We start from the raw sequence: 21302 nt of genomic DNA on the forward strand, positions 1-21302 counted from the left end.
AGCCCGTGTCTGTCACACTCTCCCTCTCTTCCCCAGCCCCTGTGTCTGTCACACCTCCCCCTCTTCCCCAGCCTGTGTCTGTCACACCTCCCCCTCTTCCCCAGCCTGTGTCTGTCACACCTCCCCCTCTTCCCCAGCCCCTGTGTCTGTCACACCTCCCCCTCTTCCCCAGCCCCTGTGTCTGTCACACACCCCCTCTTCCCCAACATGTGCCTGTCACACTCTCCCCCTCTTCCCCAGCCCCTGTCACACACACCCTCTTCCACAGCCCGTGTCTGTCACACCTCCCCCTCTTCCCCAGCCCGTGTCTGTCACACCTCCCCCTCTTCCCCAGCCCGTGTCTATCACACTCTTCCCCAGCCCATGTCTGTCACACCTCCCCCTCTTCCCCAGCCCGTGTCTGTCACACTCTCCCCCTCTGCCACACCCCGGCCGTGTCTGTCACACTCTCCCCCCCCTTCCCCAACCCGTGTCTGTCACACAGCCCTCTTCCCCAGCCCCTGTGTATGGCACACTCTCCCCCTCTTCCCCAGCCTGTGTCTGTCACACCTCCCCCTCTTCCCCAGCCCGTGTCTGTCACACTCTCCTTCTCTTCCTCAGCCCCTGTGTCTGTCACACCTCCCCCTCTTCCCCAGCCCGTGTCTGTCACACTCTCCCTCTCTTCCCCAGCCCCTGTGTCTGTCACACCTCCCCCTCTTCCCCAGCCTGTGTCTGTCACACCTCCCCCTCTTCCCCAGCCTGTGTCTGTCACACCTCCCCCTCTTCCCCAGCCCCTGTGTCTGTCACACCTCCCCCTCTTCCCCAGCCCCTCTGTCTGTCACACACCCCCTCTTCCCCAACATGTGCCTGTCACACTCTCCCCCTCTTCCCCAGCCCCTGTCTGTCACATACCTCCTCCCAAGGCCCTGTATCTGCCACCCCCGTCATTTGCAGCTCCCCACCACTCACCCCGTGGCTCTTTAGCCCCCGACCCCCACTTACCTGCTGTGCTGCCTCAGTCTTCCCTGGTGAACGGCAGACCCGGTGGCTCCTCTCTGATTCAGTGGCGCAACGTCATGACGTCACGCACGCTGCGCCGGCCCGGCCTCCCTGTCACTGCCGGGACTCGGGAGGAATGGATCTATTCTAGCGGTTCTAGTTCCTGTTTACACAGCAGGTGGCAAAGGCAAGGGGGACCCGGGCACTCAAATTGGGCTCCCGAAATTCCTGAGGGTCCGGGGCCCCTTAGAATCTCGGGGCCCGGTACAAGTGTCCCCTTTGCATACCCCTGTCGCCGGGCCTGGTTGTGACTACCATTTGCATGCTATCGCAGCAGGGAATCCGAAAGACAATTAAGCCGCGTATGTATTAGCGTCCACCTCTGAATAAGGCCCTTAGTCGCACAAAGATCTACAAATGTCACAACCCCAAGTGGTCAGTGACCCTTATTCAGTAGTGCATACTAGTGCACTGCTGAACGCAGATTCCCAATGGTCGGGAATCTGCGCTGGTACCAGACCTGCACTGCGCATGTGCAGTACGGGTCTTGCGTGATCGCACTCAGATCGGCAGTGATTGACAGTCTGCTGTCGTTTGTGGGAGGCGATGGCCTTCGTTTCCCGAAACAGAGGCGTGCCGCCGCCATTGGGAGGGAGGGAAAAGGCCAAGATCTCCATCAGCAGACGGAGATTTCCTGGCCTCTTTCTTTCTCGTCTGGGGCAGTCACTTTCTCTTTCTTTCTCGTCTGGGGCAGTCACTTTCTCTTTCTTTCTCATCTGCGGCAGTCACTTTCTCTTTCTCTCATGTGCGGTGGTCAGTGGCATAACTAGAGTATTTGGAGCCCAGGGCAAATTTAAAAATGAAGACGCCACCCCCCCTATGTGTGGGTGAAAATGGGCGTGGTCACTTAAAAATGGGGCGTGTCAACATGACACACACCCCTTTATCGTCACTCGGAACTTTCCTTTCCATATGCACCTTAACCCCAGTAGTGCCCCTTATACAGTACCCCCAGTATGTAATGTCCCCAGTTGTGGTCCGTCTTATGCAGGCCCATAGTAGTGCCCCTTATACAGTACCCCCACTAGTGGACCCCCTTATACAGCCCCCCATTAGTTCCCTTTATACAGTACCCCCAGTATGCAATGCCCCCAGTAGTGGTCCCCCTTATGCAGTGCCCCATGTAGTGGTCCCCCTTATATAGTGCCCCCAGTAGCAGTGCCCCCAATGCAGTGCCCCCAGTCGTGGTACCCCCTTATGCAGTGCCCTTTATATAGACCCCCCAGTAGTAGTTCCCCCATTCAGTGCCCCCAGTAGTGGTACCCCCTATGCAGTGCCCTTTATATAGTGCCCCCAGCAGTAGTCCCCCCTCACATGCAGTGCCCCCTGTAGTGGTCCCACTTATGCAGGCCCCTAGCAGTGATCCCTCCTATCCAGTGCCCTTTATACAGTGCCCCCTGTAGTGGTCCTCCCTATTTTAGTGCTCCCAGTAGTGGTCCCCTCCAGTGCAGTGCCCCTTGTGCCCCTAGTAGTAAGCCCCTTATACAGTGCCCCCAGCAGTAGGCCCCCCATGCAGTGCTCCCAGTAGTGGTCCCCCTTATCCAGTGCCCTTATACAGTGCCCCCTGTAGTGGTTCTCCCTATTTAGTTCCCCCAGTAGTGGTCCCACCCAGTGCAGTGCCCCTTGTGCCCCTAGTAGTAAGCCCCTTATATAGTGCCCCCAGCAGTAGTACCCCCCATGCAGTGCTCCCAGTAGTGGTCCCCCTTATCCAGTGCCCCCTGTAGTGGTCCTCCCTGTTTAGTGCCCCCAGTAGAGGTCCCCCCCAGTAATGGTGCCCCCAGTAGTAGCCCCCCGTAGTGCAGATACACAAGTTAAGAAAAAAAATATATACTTACCTGAATCCATGCTCCGGCCACTGCTCCCACCGCATGTCAGTCCTCCCGGGCTGGCGCGCTCTGCATTGTAGGAGAGACATCATGACGTCTCTCCCATTACCCACTGCAGGAGCCGGAAGGCGGAGCTCATGAGTGAACTCCAGCCTGGCTCTTGCAGTGGGCATTGCAGCAGTCAATGAGAGTTTGTCTGACTCTCATTGGCTGCTGGTTAACACACACATCGCTGCCACGCAGTGGTGATGTGTGTGCAGCAGCAGCCAATGAGAGTCTGTCTGACTCTCATTGGCTGCTGGTTAACACACACATTGCTGCTGCGCTGGCGGTGATGTGTGTGTTAAACTGCAAAGCCAGAGCCTGCCTCCCACCCTCCTCCTGGCACTATTGGGTAAACGCTCAGGGGGAGGGAAGGGGCTCGGCTGTGCAGCACAGAACCGGCGCTGGGCGCAGGGAATTCTAGCGCCAGTCCTGTGTAACTGTGTAGCGCTGACCGCACACACTGGGGTCGGCGCTACACTGCCTAACTAGGATGGGCCAGACCGTGGCCGGCGGCACCACACACACACCCTTGCGTTCCTTGTCCTACGACGCCCAGGGCACGTGCCCCGCTCGCCCTGCCCTAGTTACGCCACTGGCAGTGGTCACTTAGTCGGCCAATGTTCCCGCAGATTATCCGATGCTGCGGTGTACAATGCAGCTCGGATAAGTAATGCATTCAGGAGGCGTGATGCCTCCTACTACATTACCATATCTGCAAGGACGGAATTGCAAACTGCTTGTGTGCAGCTTTGCAATTCCGTTCAGGACCGAATCTAGCCCAGTGTACGCTAGCAATGCAGTTTTGTTACTTCTAGTTGTTTTATTCATGTGCATAAGACTCACATTTTGAGCAAACAAAAATGCTTGGTGCAGCCTAAGCGCACAGGGCCTGGCGCGCTGAGAGGGGCTATTTGGCGCGACTTGAGCCACAGTATAAAAGGTCACATCTGTACATAAAGTCTATATAGAATAAATTGTTCTTCCATCAAATATTAAATTGTGTACTTCTGTATTAGGAGATGTCAACAATTAAGTTCCATTTAACTGGCTAATATTTTTTCCAAAAACCGCTCAGTAATTGTTTTATGATGAAATTACTGTAGATAAAGAACATCTATTTATAACTTATCCAACATGATTTTATACAAAAAAAAAAAATCATATTCTTTTAAACACACAACATTAATATTGATTTTAATATTGACCAGCGATATATATCACACCAATGATCATTGCGGAATCGCGACTTTGCATTTTCCCGGTGGCTGCTCCTCTGCTTCATTTACATTTAATTGCAGAGAGGAGCAGCCACCGGGTGAGGGTGCTGCCAGGCTACCTGATCTGCAGTGATCTGGGCACTGGAGGAGGGTGCAAGGATGCAGAGTGGCCGGAAGGTCCCTCTGCTGTTGGTGGCTGCTAGAAGATTATCTTACGGCAGCCGCCCAGTGGGCATTTCTGACTGGTCGCATGGCTTGCGACCATGTCGGGGAACGCACAGTCTGGCGTGGTCGCAAACTATGTGACCACGCCAGGCAAGTGGTTAAGGAGAGTATAACCAATGTTATGTAACATTTGGAGAACCTTTCCACCTCTGACCCCATGAAAAGCATTATTAGGCACCATGTAAAAATATTTAAACTATTTGTGTAAATGAGCAAAGTGAAAATGTTACTGTGTCTAGTGTTGTACTTTATATGGACAAACATGTCTATGGGGGTCATTCAGACCCGCTCGTGTGCGGCAGTACACTCGCAAGCGGGTCGATGTTCCCCCACTGCGCATGCGCATGCGCATACGCGAGACCCGGCGAGCGACGGGCTCTCCATCGCTCCGGGTCTCGCACCAAAGGGGACGTGCTGTCGATGTTGATTGACAGCACGTCCCCTTTGGTGGGCGTGCCGGGGGCGTGCCTGCCAGACGGAGGCGTTCCCATGGGAACGCCTACCGTCTCAAGCCGGCCCCACTGACATCACTAGTGATGTCAGTGGGAGTGATTTTGGCTCTGACAGAGCCAAAATCACTCCAGGGCTTGCGGCAGTGAGACCCTACCGCAGGGTCTCCGTCGCAAGCCCGATGGTCGCGATGGTCTTGACCATCGCGACCATCATCATGGATGCTCGCTATAGCTGTGGGTGGTAACCCACAGCTATGCGAGCGTCCATGAGGACGCTCCTAAAAAAGGTAGGAGGGCCCTGATTCAGAGCGAGCGCTCTGGTCAGAGCGTTCAGCTCTGAATCAGGCCCTATGTTCTCATAATACATTTTGTTTGTGCAGATATATATGGGCATGTAGTTTGTCCTACAAAACATAATTGATTTTTATTGAAATTGAGTGTAATTTTTAATTTCGTTATTACGTGGTTGTGTTTTCTCATAAGGTCAATTTTGTTAATTGTCCATATATGCCATTCCCCTTCCAGTTATTTCATGTAGCTTTCAGTAAATCATAAAATGTATTATAAAAGATAATAATAATAATAATAATAATAATCATTTTTTCTTCTTTTCTCTTCCAGGGAAGATGTACGGACGGCTAATGTGATTGCTGCTGAGGCTGTGACTTGTCTTGTAATTGACAGAGAGTAAGTCATATTTTACTTCACACTAACAAAACAATTATTTGGTCTCGAATACAAATTGCAGAATCAGAGGTGCAGGGCAAATTCTCTTTGGTGGTTCATCCTCCTTGATTTGTGCTGGTTTTTCTAGATTTGCACCAAAGTGTACTAGTTTGTGGAGAATTATGGCAATGTTTGGAAAGGAGCAAAGGGATGCACCAGCCAAAGGGGTATGGCCTCATGGAGAAGGGCCAGGGAAGAGATAGGGGAGGCCAGGAGATGCTGGGGATAAAAGAAGAGGAAGCTACAAGTGAGAATGATAATAAACAGGAAAATTGACAGGCCAAAACAGCGCCCCCTGCCCTACGGTACCCTGTTCCATAGCACAGGTCGCACTACCGTTGTTACGGCCCTGCAGAGCGCTGCCCTCTGAACTCCCTCCTTGCACCTTCATAGCTAAGTTTCTCCACTACCAGGATCAGGATGCTATTCTATGCTTGGCCTGCACTAAAAGTCCTTTGGAATGTAATGGCTCCCGGAATTTGGTGTTCCCGGACTTATCCATGGAGGTTCAGAAAGAAAGAGCTTACGGTAGTTTATCCCTGTGAAATGAGAGCCTACATGATCTTCATCTTCCTTATGCTATGACGATTCTCTCCAAGCTGTGAGTTTTTGCTGCTGGTGAAACCAAATTCTTTCTCACCATGAGACAGGCTGCCTTGTAGTTGGAGCGTCGTCTGCCAGCCTGGAGACGATTGGCAAATGACTGACTTTCGGATACCTTCTGACAGTTTGTGGTGCACATAACTATAACATTGTGTTTAATAATATGTTCTAAATTTACAGTTTGCTTTCTATTAACCAGTGTTTAGCATTCTGACAGTTTTACTTTCAAATTTTCATATGTCCTGTTGATGCTGCTGTTTGCAATGTTTTTGGTGGCATGATATTCTTCTTACTATTCTTCTGTGTGTGATGTGTTTCCTGTTTATGGGTTCCCCATTACAGCTCCTGCCTCCCATCTCCTTCATACTGTATACAGTATTTGTCATTGTTAAATTTTTGCTCAGGGAATATAACACTGGAGGGCCCCCTATGTCTCCCTATATACTTTGCTTCACTTAAGTAATGGATGCATGGGTTATTTTTTGATTCACCACATAGTTGGAGTCAGGTATGCAGGGGGGATTGATAAGGGAAGGGGTGTTAGTGTTTTTAGGTATTTTTTTCAATATGATTTATGTGTTTTTTTTCTGGCCTCCTCTTTGTATATAAGAAACATGTCTAATGTCTGTATTCTTTTTTTTTTTTGCTTTTTCAATGCTGCTATGTGGCTAATGGGTACATGTATATTCTATTGGTCTCCTTTGGTGCTCCGGCTGCTGCACTTACAGTACTTTGCTGGTTGTCCATTTATGTTGATTTATGATGTTTGATACTAAACTCACTGTCCTCTGGTGGAATGTGAGAGGGATCAATGATAAAATCAAGCGATCTCTGGTCCTCAGGCAACTCAAGAAATATGGGGCCTTATTCAGAGCCGCTTGCAAAGAGCCAGCGCTCGCTCTGAATCAGGGCAGATGCTTGTTTTTTAAGTTGCTGCCTTCTGGCCGCTCGCATAGCTGTGACCACCCACAGCTTATGCGAGCGGCCAGGTGATGGTCGTGATGGTCAAGACCATCTCGACCATCGGGCTTGCGACGAGACCCTTACGGTAGGGTCTCGTGGCCGCAAGCCCCAGTGGACTTCCTGCTCTAATAGAGCAGGAAGTTCACCTACTGACATCACGAGTGATGTCAGTAGGGCCGCCCACAAACAGCAGGCGTTCCTGCCGGAACGCCTCCGTTTGCCCAGCCACCCCCCCCTCCCCGCCTTCCAATTGGGGTGAGCTGTTGATCAACATCGACAGCTGCCCCTTTTGGATGCGAGCGACGGAGTGAGTGCTTTTTGCGCTCGCTCTGGGGCTCGCGCGTGCGCACTGGCCCATCATCGACCCGCTTGCGAGCGGGTCTGAATCAGGCCCATGGTTCTGATATTGTATGTCTCACTGTTCTGAATGCTCTGAACCCAGTTTTGGATAGGCAGAGTAGTTACTAGCTTGGTGGGTGGTGGACAGTTTGTGGCTGTTGTGGCGAGTTTGGCCCTGGTGGATGCCTGGAGGATGAGATATTCGGATATGAAGCAGTTTTCAATCATGTTTCACACAGTCGCATCACTCGTTCTCCCAGATTGACCTGGCTCTGCTCTCTCCTGATCTGTTACCCAGAGTTTGGTCAGTTAGTTATGAAACTAGCGGAATTTCCAACTACTCCCCACTCGCACTTGGGTTAGACTCAGCATGTCAACGTGGTCAACCAGATTGGAAACTTAACCCATTCTAGCTGACGTGTATGATGGCGGGCTCAGAGTTAGAAGCTGCATGGGAGGTTTTTTTTTTATACAGATCAGGACTAAGCTTAGACTCTGGTGGTATGGGATGCATTTAAAACCTTCTTAAGAGGCACCCTGATTAAGCTGGAACTGGCACTGGAGGCTTCTTGCAGATTGCTAGAATTGGCCTATCTTGCTGATGGATTTCCTCCACCTTTCCCTTATCAAAGGGATACAAGCCAAGGGTGTCCCCTCTCACCTGTCCTATTTGTAATAGCATTAGAACCCTTGGCCTTTTTGATTAGAGCATGCCCCTGTATTCACGGTTTTTGGTTTGGGATATAGGACGGATAAAGTGGTACTCTATGCAGACTACATGCTGCTTTTCATCTCTGGGTATATTACTTCAGTGCGTAGTGCTCTCAAGATCATCAATCATTTTGGCAGATATTTGGGTCCTTTAATACATTGGGAGAAATTCTGCATCTTTCCTCTTAGAGGCCGGAGCCCTGTAAGTCCCCTTATATCTCTCCCTTTGCAATGGGTAGATACTTTCAAATATCTGGGTATTTGGGTATCTAGCGATCCGCATAGATATGTCACTCTGAATGTACAATCAAAAATATAGAATAAATTTGTGTTTCCCAAACTGTGCGCCACGTCTCCCTGGTGTGCCGCAACACACTTACAGGGGTGCCGTTGCCTGGTTGTCTAGTCTGGTCCCAAAAGAAATGATTTGGCCCATCAAGTTATTAGACTGGTCACACACTGTTTTAGCGATTTACACAGAGAGAACTGCGAGCTCTGCACCCTCCATTTTCCTCTGCATACTGCTTCTTCCGGACCTCCACTGAGTCCCGCCCCCCCTCTCTCGGCCCTGGCAGTCAGGGGTGGAATTAATGGCAGTGCCTGCAGCCAGCGGCTTTATTATGAATCAGACTGACTCATTAGTGAGCTACCACTCCGTGGGCCGTAAAAGGTAGATCGCAGCACCGGAATCGAGCAGCATGATGTGAGGAGTGCAAGATAGCAAGGTTGGAATGAGAGAGCAATGAGGAAGGAGATCTGTGTAGCGAGGAGGGGGGATTTTCTGTTCTAGGGGATCTGTGTGAAATGGGGGAGTTGTGTGAGGTGAAGGGGCTGTGTGTGGGAGAGAGCTATGGGAGGGGGGGAGCTGTGTGTAGGAGAGTGCTATGGGGAGGGGAGAGCTGTGTGTGAGGAGAGAACTGTGTGGGAGAGAGCTGGTGAGGGGAGAGCTGTGTGTGGAGAGAGAACTGTGTGGGAGAGAGCTGGTGGGGGGAGAGCTGTGTGTGGGGGGAGAGCTGTGTGTGGGGAGAGAACTGTGTGGGGGAGAGCTATGTGGGAGAGAGCTGGTGGGGGGAGAGCTGTGTGTGGGGGGGATGAGCTATGTTGGGGGAGAACTATGTGAGAGGTAGAGCTGTGTGGGGGGAGAGCTGTGTGTTAGAGGAGAGCTGTGTGCGAGGGGAGAGCCGTGTGTGTGGGAAGAGCTATGTGAGGGTAAGAGCTGTGTGTGGGGAGAGTTGTGTGTGAGGGGAGAGCTGTGTGTGGGTGCCATGAACTGAGAAAGTTTGGTAACCACTGGAATACGTAGTTGAAGTCCCGTGTTGGGGCATGGGGTAAACTTCCATCAAGTCTCACAGGTTGTGTTAATTTAGTAAAACTGGTCATAGCCCAAACTCCTATCTATCTTCCAATACTCTCCAATATACAAATAAAAAATATAGTGGTCGCTCACATCAGCTTAATGATATTGCACAGGTGCTTGTAAAGGGCGAGGTTTACTCTGAAGCACAGAAGAAAAGGGATTTACCCTCCAGCACACTGCAACAATATCAGCAAAAAATACTTGAACCCTACATAATAATAGAAATTCAGAGGTATTAGTTGCATACATTTGCAAATATATAATTAACCGCCGGGCCAACGTCAAGGCTCCTCTATTCCGGCATCCCTAATATTCAGGGGTTCACGTCTGAGGCGCAGGGCACCCCAAAATAATCCAGCCAAGGACCATCCCCAGGGCATCACATGAAAAAGGGAAAGACGGTGATAGTGAAGTGTAAAGTATAGATGTGTAAAGATAATCAATAAGTGTTAATATAATAAGAAATAATTAAAATTACATAAATAATAAACAAACAGATACTTTTTCATCGCCTTTTTATTTATGTGAATTAAGTGGTGATGCCCTGAAAAAGCCCAGCCAGAACAACTCCGAGGGCCCCACGCCCAAACGCTCACCCCAAAATAATTAATACTACTAATAGTAGCACCCACTCTGGGTCATATAATTACATATTAATGTACTGCATAATAACAGCAAATACAGTATATATATATATATATATATATATATAAGCCGAGAGCTGACTCACCTAGGAGGTACCCCAGAAACCTCCAGATGGCACTATACGGACAAGCACATCCTCCCAATGCTGGCTCCCTTCATGCCTCTCAGAACTGCAATAAAAAATATAGTGGTCGCTCACATCAGCTTAATGGTATTGCACAGGTGCTTGTAAAGGGTGGTGTTTACACTGAACTACAGAAGAAAAGGTGTTCCCTCCAGTACACTGCAACAATATCAGCAAAAATACTCTCCAATATACATCACGCAAAAACAAATTTGAGCAAATAGATGGCTTGGTTTCCTCTCTGGTCTGGGTGGACCGTTGGGCAGTTTTCATTTTGGGGCACTCACCAGGTCTTGAGTGTCAGGGTCTCCTTGCACTTCCGCTTTTTTAAGTGTTACTAATGTGCTCCCAAATGGCACATTTGTGGGCTTAGGCTAGGGATCCAGATGATAACGCTCTGCTGTACCTTATGGTCATGCAGGTGTCCCCGGGTCACACTCCCCTCCAACTATAGTTCAGTGGTACAAAATCCGGGAAACAGATGCCGTTAGTTGACCGGGCTATCCGTATATGGTGCTTAACCACAAAAAAAATTCAGGTACAGGACTGGCACCCAGATACCCCCCTATGGTGGGCTCCAGGACTTTCTGATATCTCTGCATTATAGGTTAGAGAGGCTTGGGGTAAATGGGGAGTGGTATCTCTTGGACAAATTTACATATCTGGGGTACTGAAATCATTTACTCAATTACATTCGGAATTTGGTATGCCCTCTACTCATTTCTACAGATACCTCTAGCTCCACCATGCGTTGCAAGTTTGATTAATAGATGCTCCCTCACTCTTTCAAAACTCTACTGTTAAACAACTGTTGGGCCCATTTGGTTCCCGCCACTTGGTATCTTTGGTATGCTCCTCTATACTACAGCTTCATCACTGTGTAGACCTGCCGCTCCTTAGACAAAAGTGGGAAGTAGGTTTTAGGGCAATGTCAGACGAGATATGACATGATGTCTTGGGTAGTCCACGAGTGTCCACTGCATCAATTCGCTTTCAACAGATAATATTATTTCTACTGCGTAGGGTATATTTGAATCCTGACTGACTGTTCATATTTGGAGGTAGATCTAGTTGGAATTTGTATGAAATACCGCCGGCCGCACAGTGCGATTCCCTGCAGCGCCTGGTCGACAAAAGCAGAGTTCCCGGCAGCGGAGGCCCGACAGCGCTGGAAATCCCGATCGTCGCTAAGGTAAGTATAAACTAACCTAACCCCCAACCCACCTTAGGGGTGCCTAAACCTAACCTCCCCCCAAGTGCCTAACCCTAATCCCCCATCTAAGTGCCTAACCCTAACCCCCCCTTTCCCGCTGCCTAAACCTAAGTCCCCCGGGGGGGTGTCTAACCCTAAGTCCTCCCTGGGGATGCCTAACCCTAACCCTCCCTCCCCCTAGCCTAACCCTAACCCTCTCGGGGGGATGCCTAACCCTAAGTCCCCCCCGGGTGCCCTAAACCTAACCCTCCCCCCCCGTGGCTGTCCGCCTGCGGCGCCTGGCCTCCCTTTGTTCGGGACGCCTGGTGTCTGTCTCCCGGCGTCTGGAAAATGTCAGGCGTCTAAATCTAGACGCCCGGCATTTCACCCCCGCCGGGATATGACAGTCGGGAAGCCGGCTGTATACCATCTAGTTTGCACTGTCTGAAATGCAAGACTGAGTTTTTGGCGTCTGCTCTGGTATTGTCGTCTTATCAGATCCTTCTGGGACAGGGTACTTAGGACAATTTCCTCTATGGGAGTTTGCAATTATATACTTACTCCTATTGTATGCACACTGGGGGTGCTTGAAAAGGACCTACTCTCTAGTCACCCACTGCCTCCCCATCACTCTCTGTCTCTCCCTGTCACCCACTGCCTCTCCCTGTCATCCTCTGCCTCCCCCTGTAACCCTCTGCCTCGCCTGTCACCCACTGCTCCTCCCTGTTATCCACAGCTTTTCCCTGTCATCCACTGCCTCTCCCTGTCACCCTCTGCCTCTCCCTAGTCACCCACTGCCTCTCCCTAGTCACCCACTACCTCTCCCTGTCACCCTTTACATCTCCCTAGTCACCCACTTCTTCTCCTGTCACCCACTTCCTTCCTGTAATCCACTCCCTCTGCCTGTCACCCACTGCCTCTGCCAGTCACCCTGGCCTCCCCCATCAACCTCTGCCTCCCCAGTCACTCACTGCCTTTCCCTATCACTCTCTACCTCCACAGTCACAGACTGCCTACCCAGTCATCCACTGTCTCCTCCTGTTACCCTCTGCATCCCCAGTCGCCCACTGTCTCCTCCTGTTACCCTCTGCATCCCCAGTTGCCCACTGTCTCCCCAGTCATCCTCTGCCTCTCCCTGCCACCCCATAGCCTTCAAAGGCGGTATACATTTTACTTATTTACCTGAATGCAAAAAAAAAACACATGACAGGGGCTCCAAAAGAGACTCGTCCCTGTGATGCTTAAGAAATGAAGTAATTGCATTAGTGGTCACTTCACTTCTGTTTTGTACCCCCAAAGCACTACCGTGCATGCCCGGTCTGCTGACCATGCATGTGGTGCGGCCATTCTGCGGTAACTTGCTGGGGTTCTGTAATAATTTTTATTGCCAGACATAGTCCAAGAGCAAAATAGGTTATTCTGTACTGTACATGGTTTGTAATATGTAGTTATCTAAAATAGTTATAGTATCAGTATGTAAATCAGTGTGTGGTAGCCAGTAATCAGAAGTGTCCCATACATGTCAACTGCATTCCAGCTGTAATTCCACACTACCTGCCAGACACGTTTCAAACAATCATGTGCCTCTTCAGTGACCTCTGGGTACATTCATGCATAAAGCTTCTTCTAGAAAAAGTAGCTTTACTAATTAGTCCAAAATCACTGACAGGGCCTGATTCAGCAAGGATCGCAATTGCCAAGCTGATTGCAGGCAGCTTTGCAATGCGATCCTTGCTATTATGCAAATGCAGTAGTAGGTGTATGACATCCCCTGCTGCATTTGCAAGCCCAGGACACTGTGCAGATCCTGAGCTGGCCACTCCCAGAAATCTGAGCGAACATGCCCCCTTTTCCGGGAACACTGGCCAACCCCGCAATGCCCCTTAAATACCTCTGCCTGTCAATCAGGCAGAGGCCTTCAAGGGTCTGTGTGTGACTACACGGTACCCATTCCGCACACTCGCAGAATGGGTCTTGCGCACATGCAGATTCCCGATAACTTGCTTTCACTGCTGAATCAGGCCCTTAATATTTTCGACACTTAAATAATAATTTTTAATAAAATGTATGTATAACATACAGTACCGTATGTTTAACGAGTCAGTGTTCCTAAATGCCAGTACATTAAAATCCCAGATCTCCCTCGTTACGTATATTTGGTGACATTACATATTTAATGAAAAAAAAAATCCGTGGAAATAAAACAAAACATGTCTACTACCCCGAAAGTTGCGGGAGGCTCACGATTTTTCGCCCCCCGAAGATGTCAACAGAGTCTCCTCTCCAGGCTTTTTCTGGGGAGGAGATTTATAAAGTTGGCAAGTATGATGAAATCATGGCTTTGGCCTCCAACCACCATTTTACTGGAGCATTTACTTTATTGTAGTAAATGATAGTCAGCAGCAGCAGAAAAACAAGAAAACACAAAGGAGCTCCGAAAGTGAGACAGTGATCGCAAAATGGCAACAGAGAAATCTGCAAACAGTGGGCCTGATTCAGAGCCGGACGCTCTTTAAGAGCGCTCGCTATGAATCAGGGTGTTCATTTTTTTTTTTGCTGCGGCCTCCTGGCCGCTCGCTAAGCTGTGGGTGACCACCCACAGCTTTTGCAAGCGGCCAGGTGATGGTCGCGACCTTCGTGGCTTGCGACGAAACCCTTGTGGTAAGGTCTCGTCCATCGCAAGCCCCAGAGAGCTTCCACTTGTGATGTCAGTGGTGCCTCCCACAAACGGCAGGTGTTCCTTCGGGAACGCCTCCGTTTGTGTAGCCACCCCCCCTGCCTGTCTCCAAAACGTGGCGAGCTGTCAATCAAAATCGACAGCCGCCCCCTTTTGGTGCGAGACCCGTAGCGATGGAGCGCCCGTCGCTGGTCAGGTCTCGTGCATGCCCACGCCGGAGCCGGCTTCGGCGAGCGCATTCGCAGTGAGGGACGATCGACCCGCTTGCGAGCGCTGCAGTCAGAATGTAAGAGGGAGAGACAATCACCTACCCTTCAACATGACCCCTTCCACCCGGTACAAAATGCTCTGCTCCTGGACTTCCCACCTAATTAATGATTGCAGACACCTGTGTTGAGCAAGTTAATAGATGAGACAGGTGTTTCACCACAGGTGGCTGCAATCATCAATTAAGAGAGAAGTCCAGGAGCAGAGCATTTTGTACCGGATGGAAGGGGTCATGTTGGAGGGTCTGCAGTCAGTCAAGGAGAACATAAATAAACTACAATAAGATCAATGTAAAAGGAGAGTGATTAAGGCTGTGATCACATTGGTGTGAGTTATGTGTTTTTTAACATGTTAAAATCAGGGACTCCAAGAGGGGGGTGGAGCAGGTACTAATTGCCCAGGCTCAGGCTGGCCACACAATAGACCAACTTTCATCCAACCAACCAACTAGTTGATTGGTTGGAATGAAAATCTGGTAAGGACAGGGAGTAAATGACGATCAGCAATTTGCTCCTAAATGCCAGAAAAAAGATGAAAATGGTCGTCAGACAAGTTTGTTAAATGTTTGACCTAAACAATTTGTTCAAACCACAGTTTTTGTCCATTTTCCAGTGTTTGGGAGCAAATTGCTGATTGTCATTTGCTGTCATACCTTACCAGATTTTCTTTCCAACCAATCAACTAGTTGGCTGGTTGGATGTAAGTTGGTCTAGTGTCTACTTTAGGGGCCTAGGCCAGCTATACAGGTGGAAGAATGCCTCCCTCCTCAGTGCACAATGCTGAAGTGCAGCAATGCACATAGTTGTTTTCTTCAGTTGTTTTGTGGAATGGGCTTGGCTTCGCCCTCAAGATTTGGCCATGCCTCTTACATCATCGGAGTCCGCCATTGCTCTCTACAGCCCTGATTGATATGCAAGCAAATATATTTAGGATGCACTGTGTTTATGTCTGCATGCATTTAATAAGCATTTACAAGTGTTTTCAAATATATTTTTTTAAACAAAATGGGAAGCGTTATCTAAATGCATGTGGAAGAAATACATATATGTATGTATAAGCACTTCTTAACCACAATTACAATGTGCTCCCATTGAGATACAAGTAAGTTTTCAAAAGCATTGTTGCACGTCAGACTGAAATGTAAAGTAATAGGGAACAAGCTGCCGTAAGGTGGGGAAAGGGGCACAGGCTGGTAAAATATTTCTGTAGCGCAGAGCAGGGGTCTCAAACTCATGGAGACATAAGGACTACAAAAGGACAAATCTATTTGGTTGAGGACCGTATCAATAAAGTTTCCAAACTTGTATTGCTGTTGCTCTGTGTCCTATCCTCCACCCACCCTTATATATTCTTTTATTGATGTAGTCTCATTTTCTGTGTTCCACCCCATGTTCCCTCGCCCTATGTGAATATTTATATAAATTGGTAAAATGTACAGCACCATACTTCCAGGCACCAGGAACTCTTTATTTATACTGAGAAGAAATATGGATCTGTTTCATGTAATTACAATGCATTGTGTGGTCATGAAGCTGTTACTATGTGATGTGTAGGTATAACTTGGTGGTTATCCTGTAATTACCAAGCACAATGCATTTGCTCAGAATCCTGTGAACACACTGTGTGGATAAAGTGCTGTAAATATATCAACAAGCTCTTAAGATTCACCTTGAAATATTAATACACTAATTAGTGTCAGGATTTTCTACCCTCCCAGCATGCTCTGCTTCAGTAAAAGAATGTTAGACATTCATCTGTGGGTTTAATGGGCAAGGAGACCGGGTGACCCTTTACTGCAATCTTCCCAGTGTGCTACAGTAATTTAGCTACGTCTTCTTAAAACTGAAGATGTTGATATACACTGCTATAAAAATAGTGTTGCTTCCCCAGATCAAACAATGACAGTGATTTAGTTTTCACTAATCACAATGCGTTTTCCATACTAAAATATGTATTTTACAATATCCCCATCCTCTTCAGTAATGCTACTTAGGCCCGTATTCAATTACTTTTCGCCACATTCGTCTGTTTGGGAAGCAAATTCGCGGCATGCGCGTCCCGGCGTTTTGCCCTATTCGATTACAGGACAGCCGAAAACGTAATTAGGCGAAAGCATAACAGGCGGAAAGTACTGAATAGATTTGGGGAATCAGTCTGTACCCCAAAATAAGACGCTCTGACACTGGAAATCATTACAGATGTGTACTATTAGCCCATTACAGATGTGTACTAACGTACTTGTGTCCTTAAGTTTTGTTGAAAGCTTTCTAGAAGCTTTTATTGTAAAAGTGGTGAAGAATGACATAAAACATTATATTTTGGTTAAAATAAATAGTCCAGTCAAATTTGGGGTACTTGAAAATGGGTGCAAGATATTTTTGTGTCTCTAAAGTGCACTTTTAAACAATTTGAAAAATCCACCTGCTGCATGCACCTCCAATCCTAAAAACACCTGCCCCATCTATATAGCACCCCTATTTTGCTACATTTTATCCTTGTCCTCCCACTTTTTTCTTTTCGCCCCAAAAATTACATGTCTTTTTTGGGATGTTCTGAGGTATTTTTTATTTTTTTTGGCTGATTTGTCCTTCGGGGGTGGGGGTGTCCAAAGGGGTCTGAATAATTTCCCCACATTTGCACCCCAAAATAGATATTTTGCACTTTTTTCTGGCATACATTGGAGAAACTTTTCCGCCTGTTTCAGTGCATTGAGTTTCCGTTTAGGCGAAAACATCCTGGAATTGAACTTGGAGATAAGACGCAAACAGGTGAAAACTTCAATAGGCAAAACTTTTCGCCGATTACGGCTTTTTGCATCTAATTGAATCCGGCCCTTAGTGGGGATGCCACACCCCCTGCAGTGATAGTACTTAGTGGGGATGCCACACCCTCTTCAGTAATGGTACTTAGTGGGGATGCCATACCCTCTGCAGTGATGGGATGCCATTGTTCTCTTGTTTATCTGTATTCTGGCATTGACATATCCAGGGCCTCTGCCTTTCACCTTTGGTGCCACTTGGCTTTCTTCATAGCACAGGAGATCTAACATTACATATCTAATTGAAAGACTAAAGCCTCGTACACACTCAACGATATGCTCCATGAGCGATATCGTTAAGTGTTTACCTTGAACTCCAGGGCTCAATGTCGTTCCCAACATTGAGCATACACACTGAAAGATATTGTTAACGACATAGTTCAGTGATGTCATCTGCCACATCCCCGATATCGTCAGGTAGCCCTGCAAGTACGGGCAATGAAAGACATCGCTAACGATCCTCGGGAGCGCGCTTCATTAACTATATTGTGCATACACATTGGACGATCTGAACGCATATGAACGATTAACTATATTGTTATCGTCCATATCGTTCAATTTATCGTCTAGTGTGTATGAGCCTTTAGAGCAGCTTCTAATGATCCAGACATGTGCCAAAGGTGAGCGTCAGAGGTCCAGGCTATATGTAAGTTCCAGGACACTGCTAAATACATTACTGGTGGCATCCACACTGAGTACTATTATTGGAAGGATGGGGATTTAGAACATTCACATTTGAACCTGGCTAAATAAAGAATATAGTATAGGTACCAAGGGGCAAAAAGACTCTCAACAAACTAAAGTACAGCTTATGTGATCACTTTACTTGCAGGTTTGGACCTGGCAGAGCTACAGTACTGCACTTGAGTGTCCATCCGGCCACACATGTACAAGCGCCCATTAATAGAGAGAAATCTGAAGGATCCCGCTATGAAAAATATGTAGTATTGTAACCTATAGGCTACAATGACTAATGTCATCAAAGATGGTGTCAGCTGAGGCGAGACAACCTCTGAAGAGCTAAGCTCTTTGGAGCTTAATGAATTTGACAAGGTCACAGTCCTTATAGGCTTCTATGGGGACTGCAATGTGATCATAAATGGGGGGACTGCAGCAGATATCGGAGCACCCTCTTTTTAAAAAAAAAAAACAACAACAGTTTTATTGAGAAATTTTGAAGTAAAACCTGCACGTATGAATACAAGTCATATTTACACAAAGTAATATATTTAATAAAAATGTGTACACTGTAAAATAAACATGAATTATGAGTTTTGTAAGATAAACAGCCAACTTGGAGCCCATAAAGTTGTGATTAAAAAGGCTAATGACAGGCTAGATATAAATTGGTTTGAATATAGAACATATAAGAGCAACAAAAAATAAAACAAGTTCAAAGGAGACTTTGTTATCTGTGTATTGCGTACAGGAAACATTTTTCGTTAAGGAAGAGAGTAAAAAAAGTAAAGAAGAGAGAAGGGCAGGAAGAAAAAAGAAAAGGGGATATCTAGGTAGGAATATGGGCGGGATAGAAAATATAGGGAAGGAGGTCAATAGGGGTTCAAGGTGCAAAAGTTAATACTATCTTTTTGTATCCAATTACAAAAGAAATATAATAAAGGCCGATCTATTAATATTATCAGAAAGTGATAAAAATGTAACGTTAGTCAGGGTAACTGCCTGAGCATAACCCATGTACTGTAGTTCTTTGATAGAGTTTTTTTTTATTTTGTGTGAGGAAGTGGCAGGCATACTGTATAGTCAGGATTAGTGCCATTTTTTATGGATCCTTACTACACCTTTTTCCATATCCATCATTGCCATGCGTCTATCGATATACAGTATGCAAAGTAGGTCACATTTTACCAGCCCCAATAAGGGAGGAGATGGAGAGAGCCATTTCAGAAGAATAGATTTTCTAGCCAACGCGGAGCACACTCTTAATAAATTCTAGGGAAACATAATGTAGTAATCCTCCAAAAACATAATGCACAAAGGCCGTCATAATAGGCCTCGTCCCCACAGTGTAAGCAGCCATCTCAAACTTCACACCATCAAATACCATAAAGCTTTTATGGGTCCCCAATCCATTTGCTCTTTGACCTTGGAATGTAATACGTAATATATGGCTCAGATATGGCCTGATTCTGAGCCAGACACAGCAGCGATGTCACATACAGTAGAGTGATCTCTTTCTTCTGCGCATGCATCTACTGTAAGTCGGGAGAAGCACACTCTCAGAAATGTGCTGAATATGTATTGGCCTTATTATAATAATAATAATTATTATTATTATTATTATTATTATCATTGTAACATTTTCCTCTATGAGAAAACTATATTACTATGTTCCTTAAAATAAAAACCAATCAGCACCTGTTCTTGCTCACAATAATGGTGTTAATAAAATTACAGACATAAAATATAATTGTTCATTTTTATTAGACTATAAAACACTTGTATATCTCTGTAAAAAATATTATTTTTATACACTCTCAGAACAATATAATTTCATTGAGATTTGAAACGACCAGCACAGCAGGAGACAAAACAGTAGTTACTTTAAATTATTCATCTCCTAACAAAACGTTTTGATTGAAAAGGCAATTTGCATGTAATCATTTTCATTTTACTCAGACGTTGCCACAAATATTTAAGTCTATTTAAGCAATTTTGAATGTTCTTTTCTTTGATGTCATTTATCAGTTGTTCATTCACTTCTTATAAGTTGTGTAAGGGCCTTACTATACTTAAATGTATAGAACCGGCACACTTCTAACTTAAAGGTTATACAATAGGTCTACCATAATCTAGTAATGCTCTGATCTGTACCCATCTATATATATGGACATTCTATCATACATGAATATATGTACAAGCTCAGATTACATTTAGGGGTCTATTTATGACCCTTTTCAGTGGACATAATTTCTTATTACCACATATCACAGATATAACAAATTATATCCTAGTACAATTTAACAAGATACTTTTGCAGGGCAGTAGTACTGAAAGCAGCCTGTCCCAGCGAGGAGTCTATAAACAATGACTGTATGGAATGAAAGTACTGAATGTAAGTATATCAAAGGAATTGAAAGTCCAAACTGACAGCAGCAGAAATTCCAGGACATTATACTACTTATAGTGGGGATTATTCTGAGTCTGACGCAAAGTGACTGTGAGTGGCTGTATTTGCGATAAGCTGCAGGAGCCTGATTTACTACTTGATGCTAAAGTAAGTTTCTGTAGAGCTAACGCCAGAATGCCATAAAGTGTCACTGATTTTCCGTCCCCAGTCCCAACCATCATCATTAGTACAGGCACTTGCACCAGCCCCATGAAACAGGCTTCCTTTCTCCATACACATTAATAGCACAGAACTCTAGCTACATGCCAACTACACTCCTCCGACCCTACCATAGGACAGAACAGCTCCGCACAATCGTATTGTCGCCAACCAGTTCCCTCCCTGAAATGCCCAACTCACCAAAAGACTGATCCGGCAAAGATCCATCTGACTCAGAATAGGACAGGGAAGCACTACAATGTGTAACTTCACATCTGAGCATGCGCTGTATGTTAATACTCACCATTTGTGTCCAGACAAAGAGATCAGTCAAACTCAGAATCAGCTTCAGTATGTTCTTTATTAGTTCATGTTATAATATTACCACTATACAAGACAGAAGAAGAAAAAGGTTTGTCTCTTATATGGCGCACATATTGTAATGATTATATTAATCACTGTATCAGCCTAGATTAATTATATATGAGCCACATTGGATCTTATGATCTATTCATTTCCAGCCGTAGTTTGCAGCAGTTCTATATTTCTGTCTGCAACTTCCATATTGCATAAATTCCCTTTAATCTTGATGGGTCTTATATGTTTATCCCACTAGCGGGACTAGTTACATTGCTTATGCCCACTATTTCTGAATATTATTAATCTTTTACTGGTTCTGTCCCGTTAATTCTCCCTGTGTGACAGCGTTCTTTTGGAAGCTGCTGTCTGTGTCTTTCAGGGAAGATACAGAAACAGTGTTCCCTACTTAGAGTTATTGCGGTACAAATAAC

The 21302-nt window shown here is 46.6% G+C and overlaps 1 protein-coding gene across 3 annotated transcripts in view; it reads left to right on the plus strand.

Annotated features, from left to right (window-relative positions):
* The window catches only part of PRKG1 (protein kinase cGMP-dependent 1), a 1225781-nt gene that overhangs the window by 1101469 nt on the left and 103010 nt on the right, over window positions 1-21302 (plus strand). For all 3 annotated transcript variants that reach the window (XM_088459635.1, XM_088459634.1, XM_088459636.1), the window contains one exon: window positions 5425-5490. In XM_088459635.1, the coding sequence (XP_088315761.1) occupies window positions 5425-5490 (66 nt within the window). The remainder of the gene's footprint in view (window positions 1-5424; window positions 5491-21302) is intronic.

Source organism: Taudactylus pleione, unplaced genomic scaffold (assembly GCF_031769625.1).
Source record: "Taudactylus pleione unplaced genomic scaffold, aTauple2 ptg000918l, whole genome shotgun sequence".
NCBI classification, from domain to species: domain Eukaryota; kingdom Metazoa; phylum Chordata; class Amphibia; order Anura; family Myobatrachidae; genus Taudactylus; species Taudactylus pleione.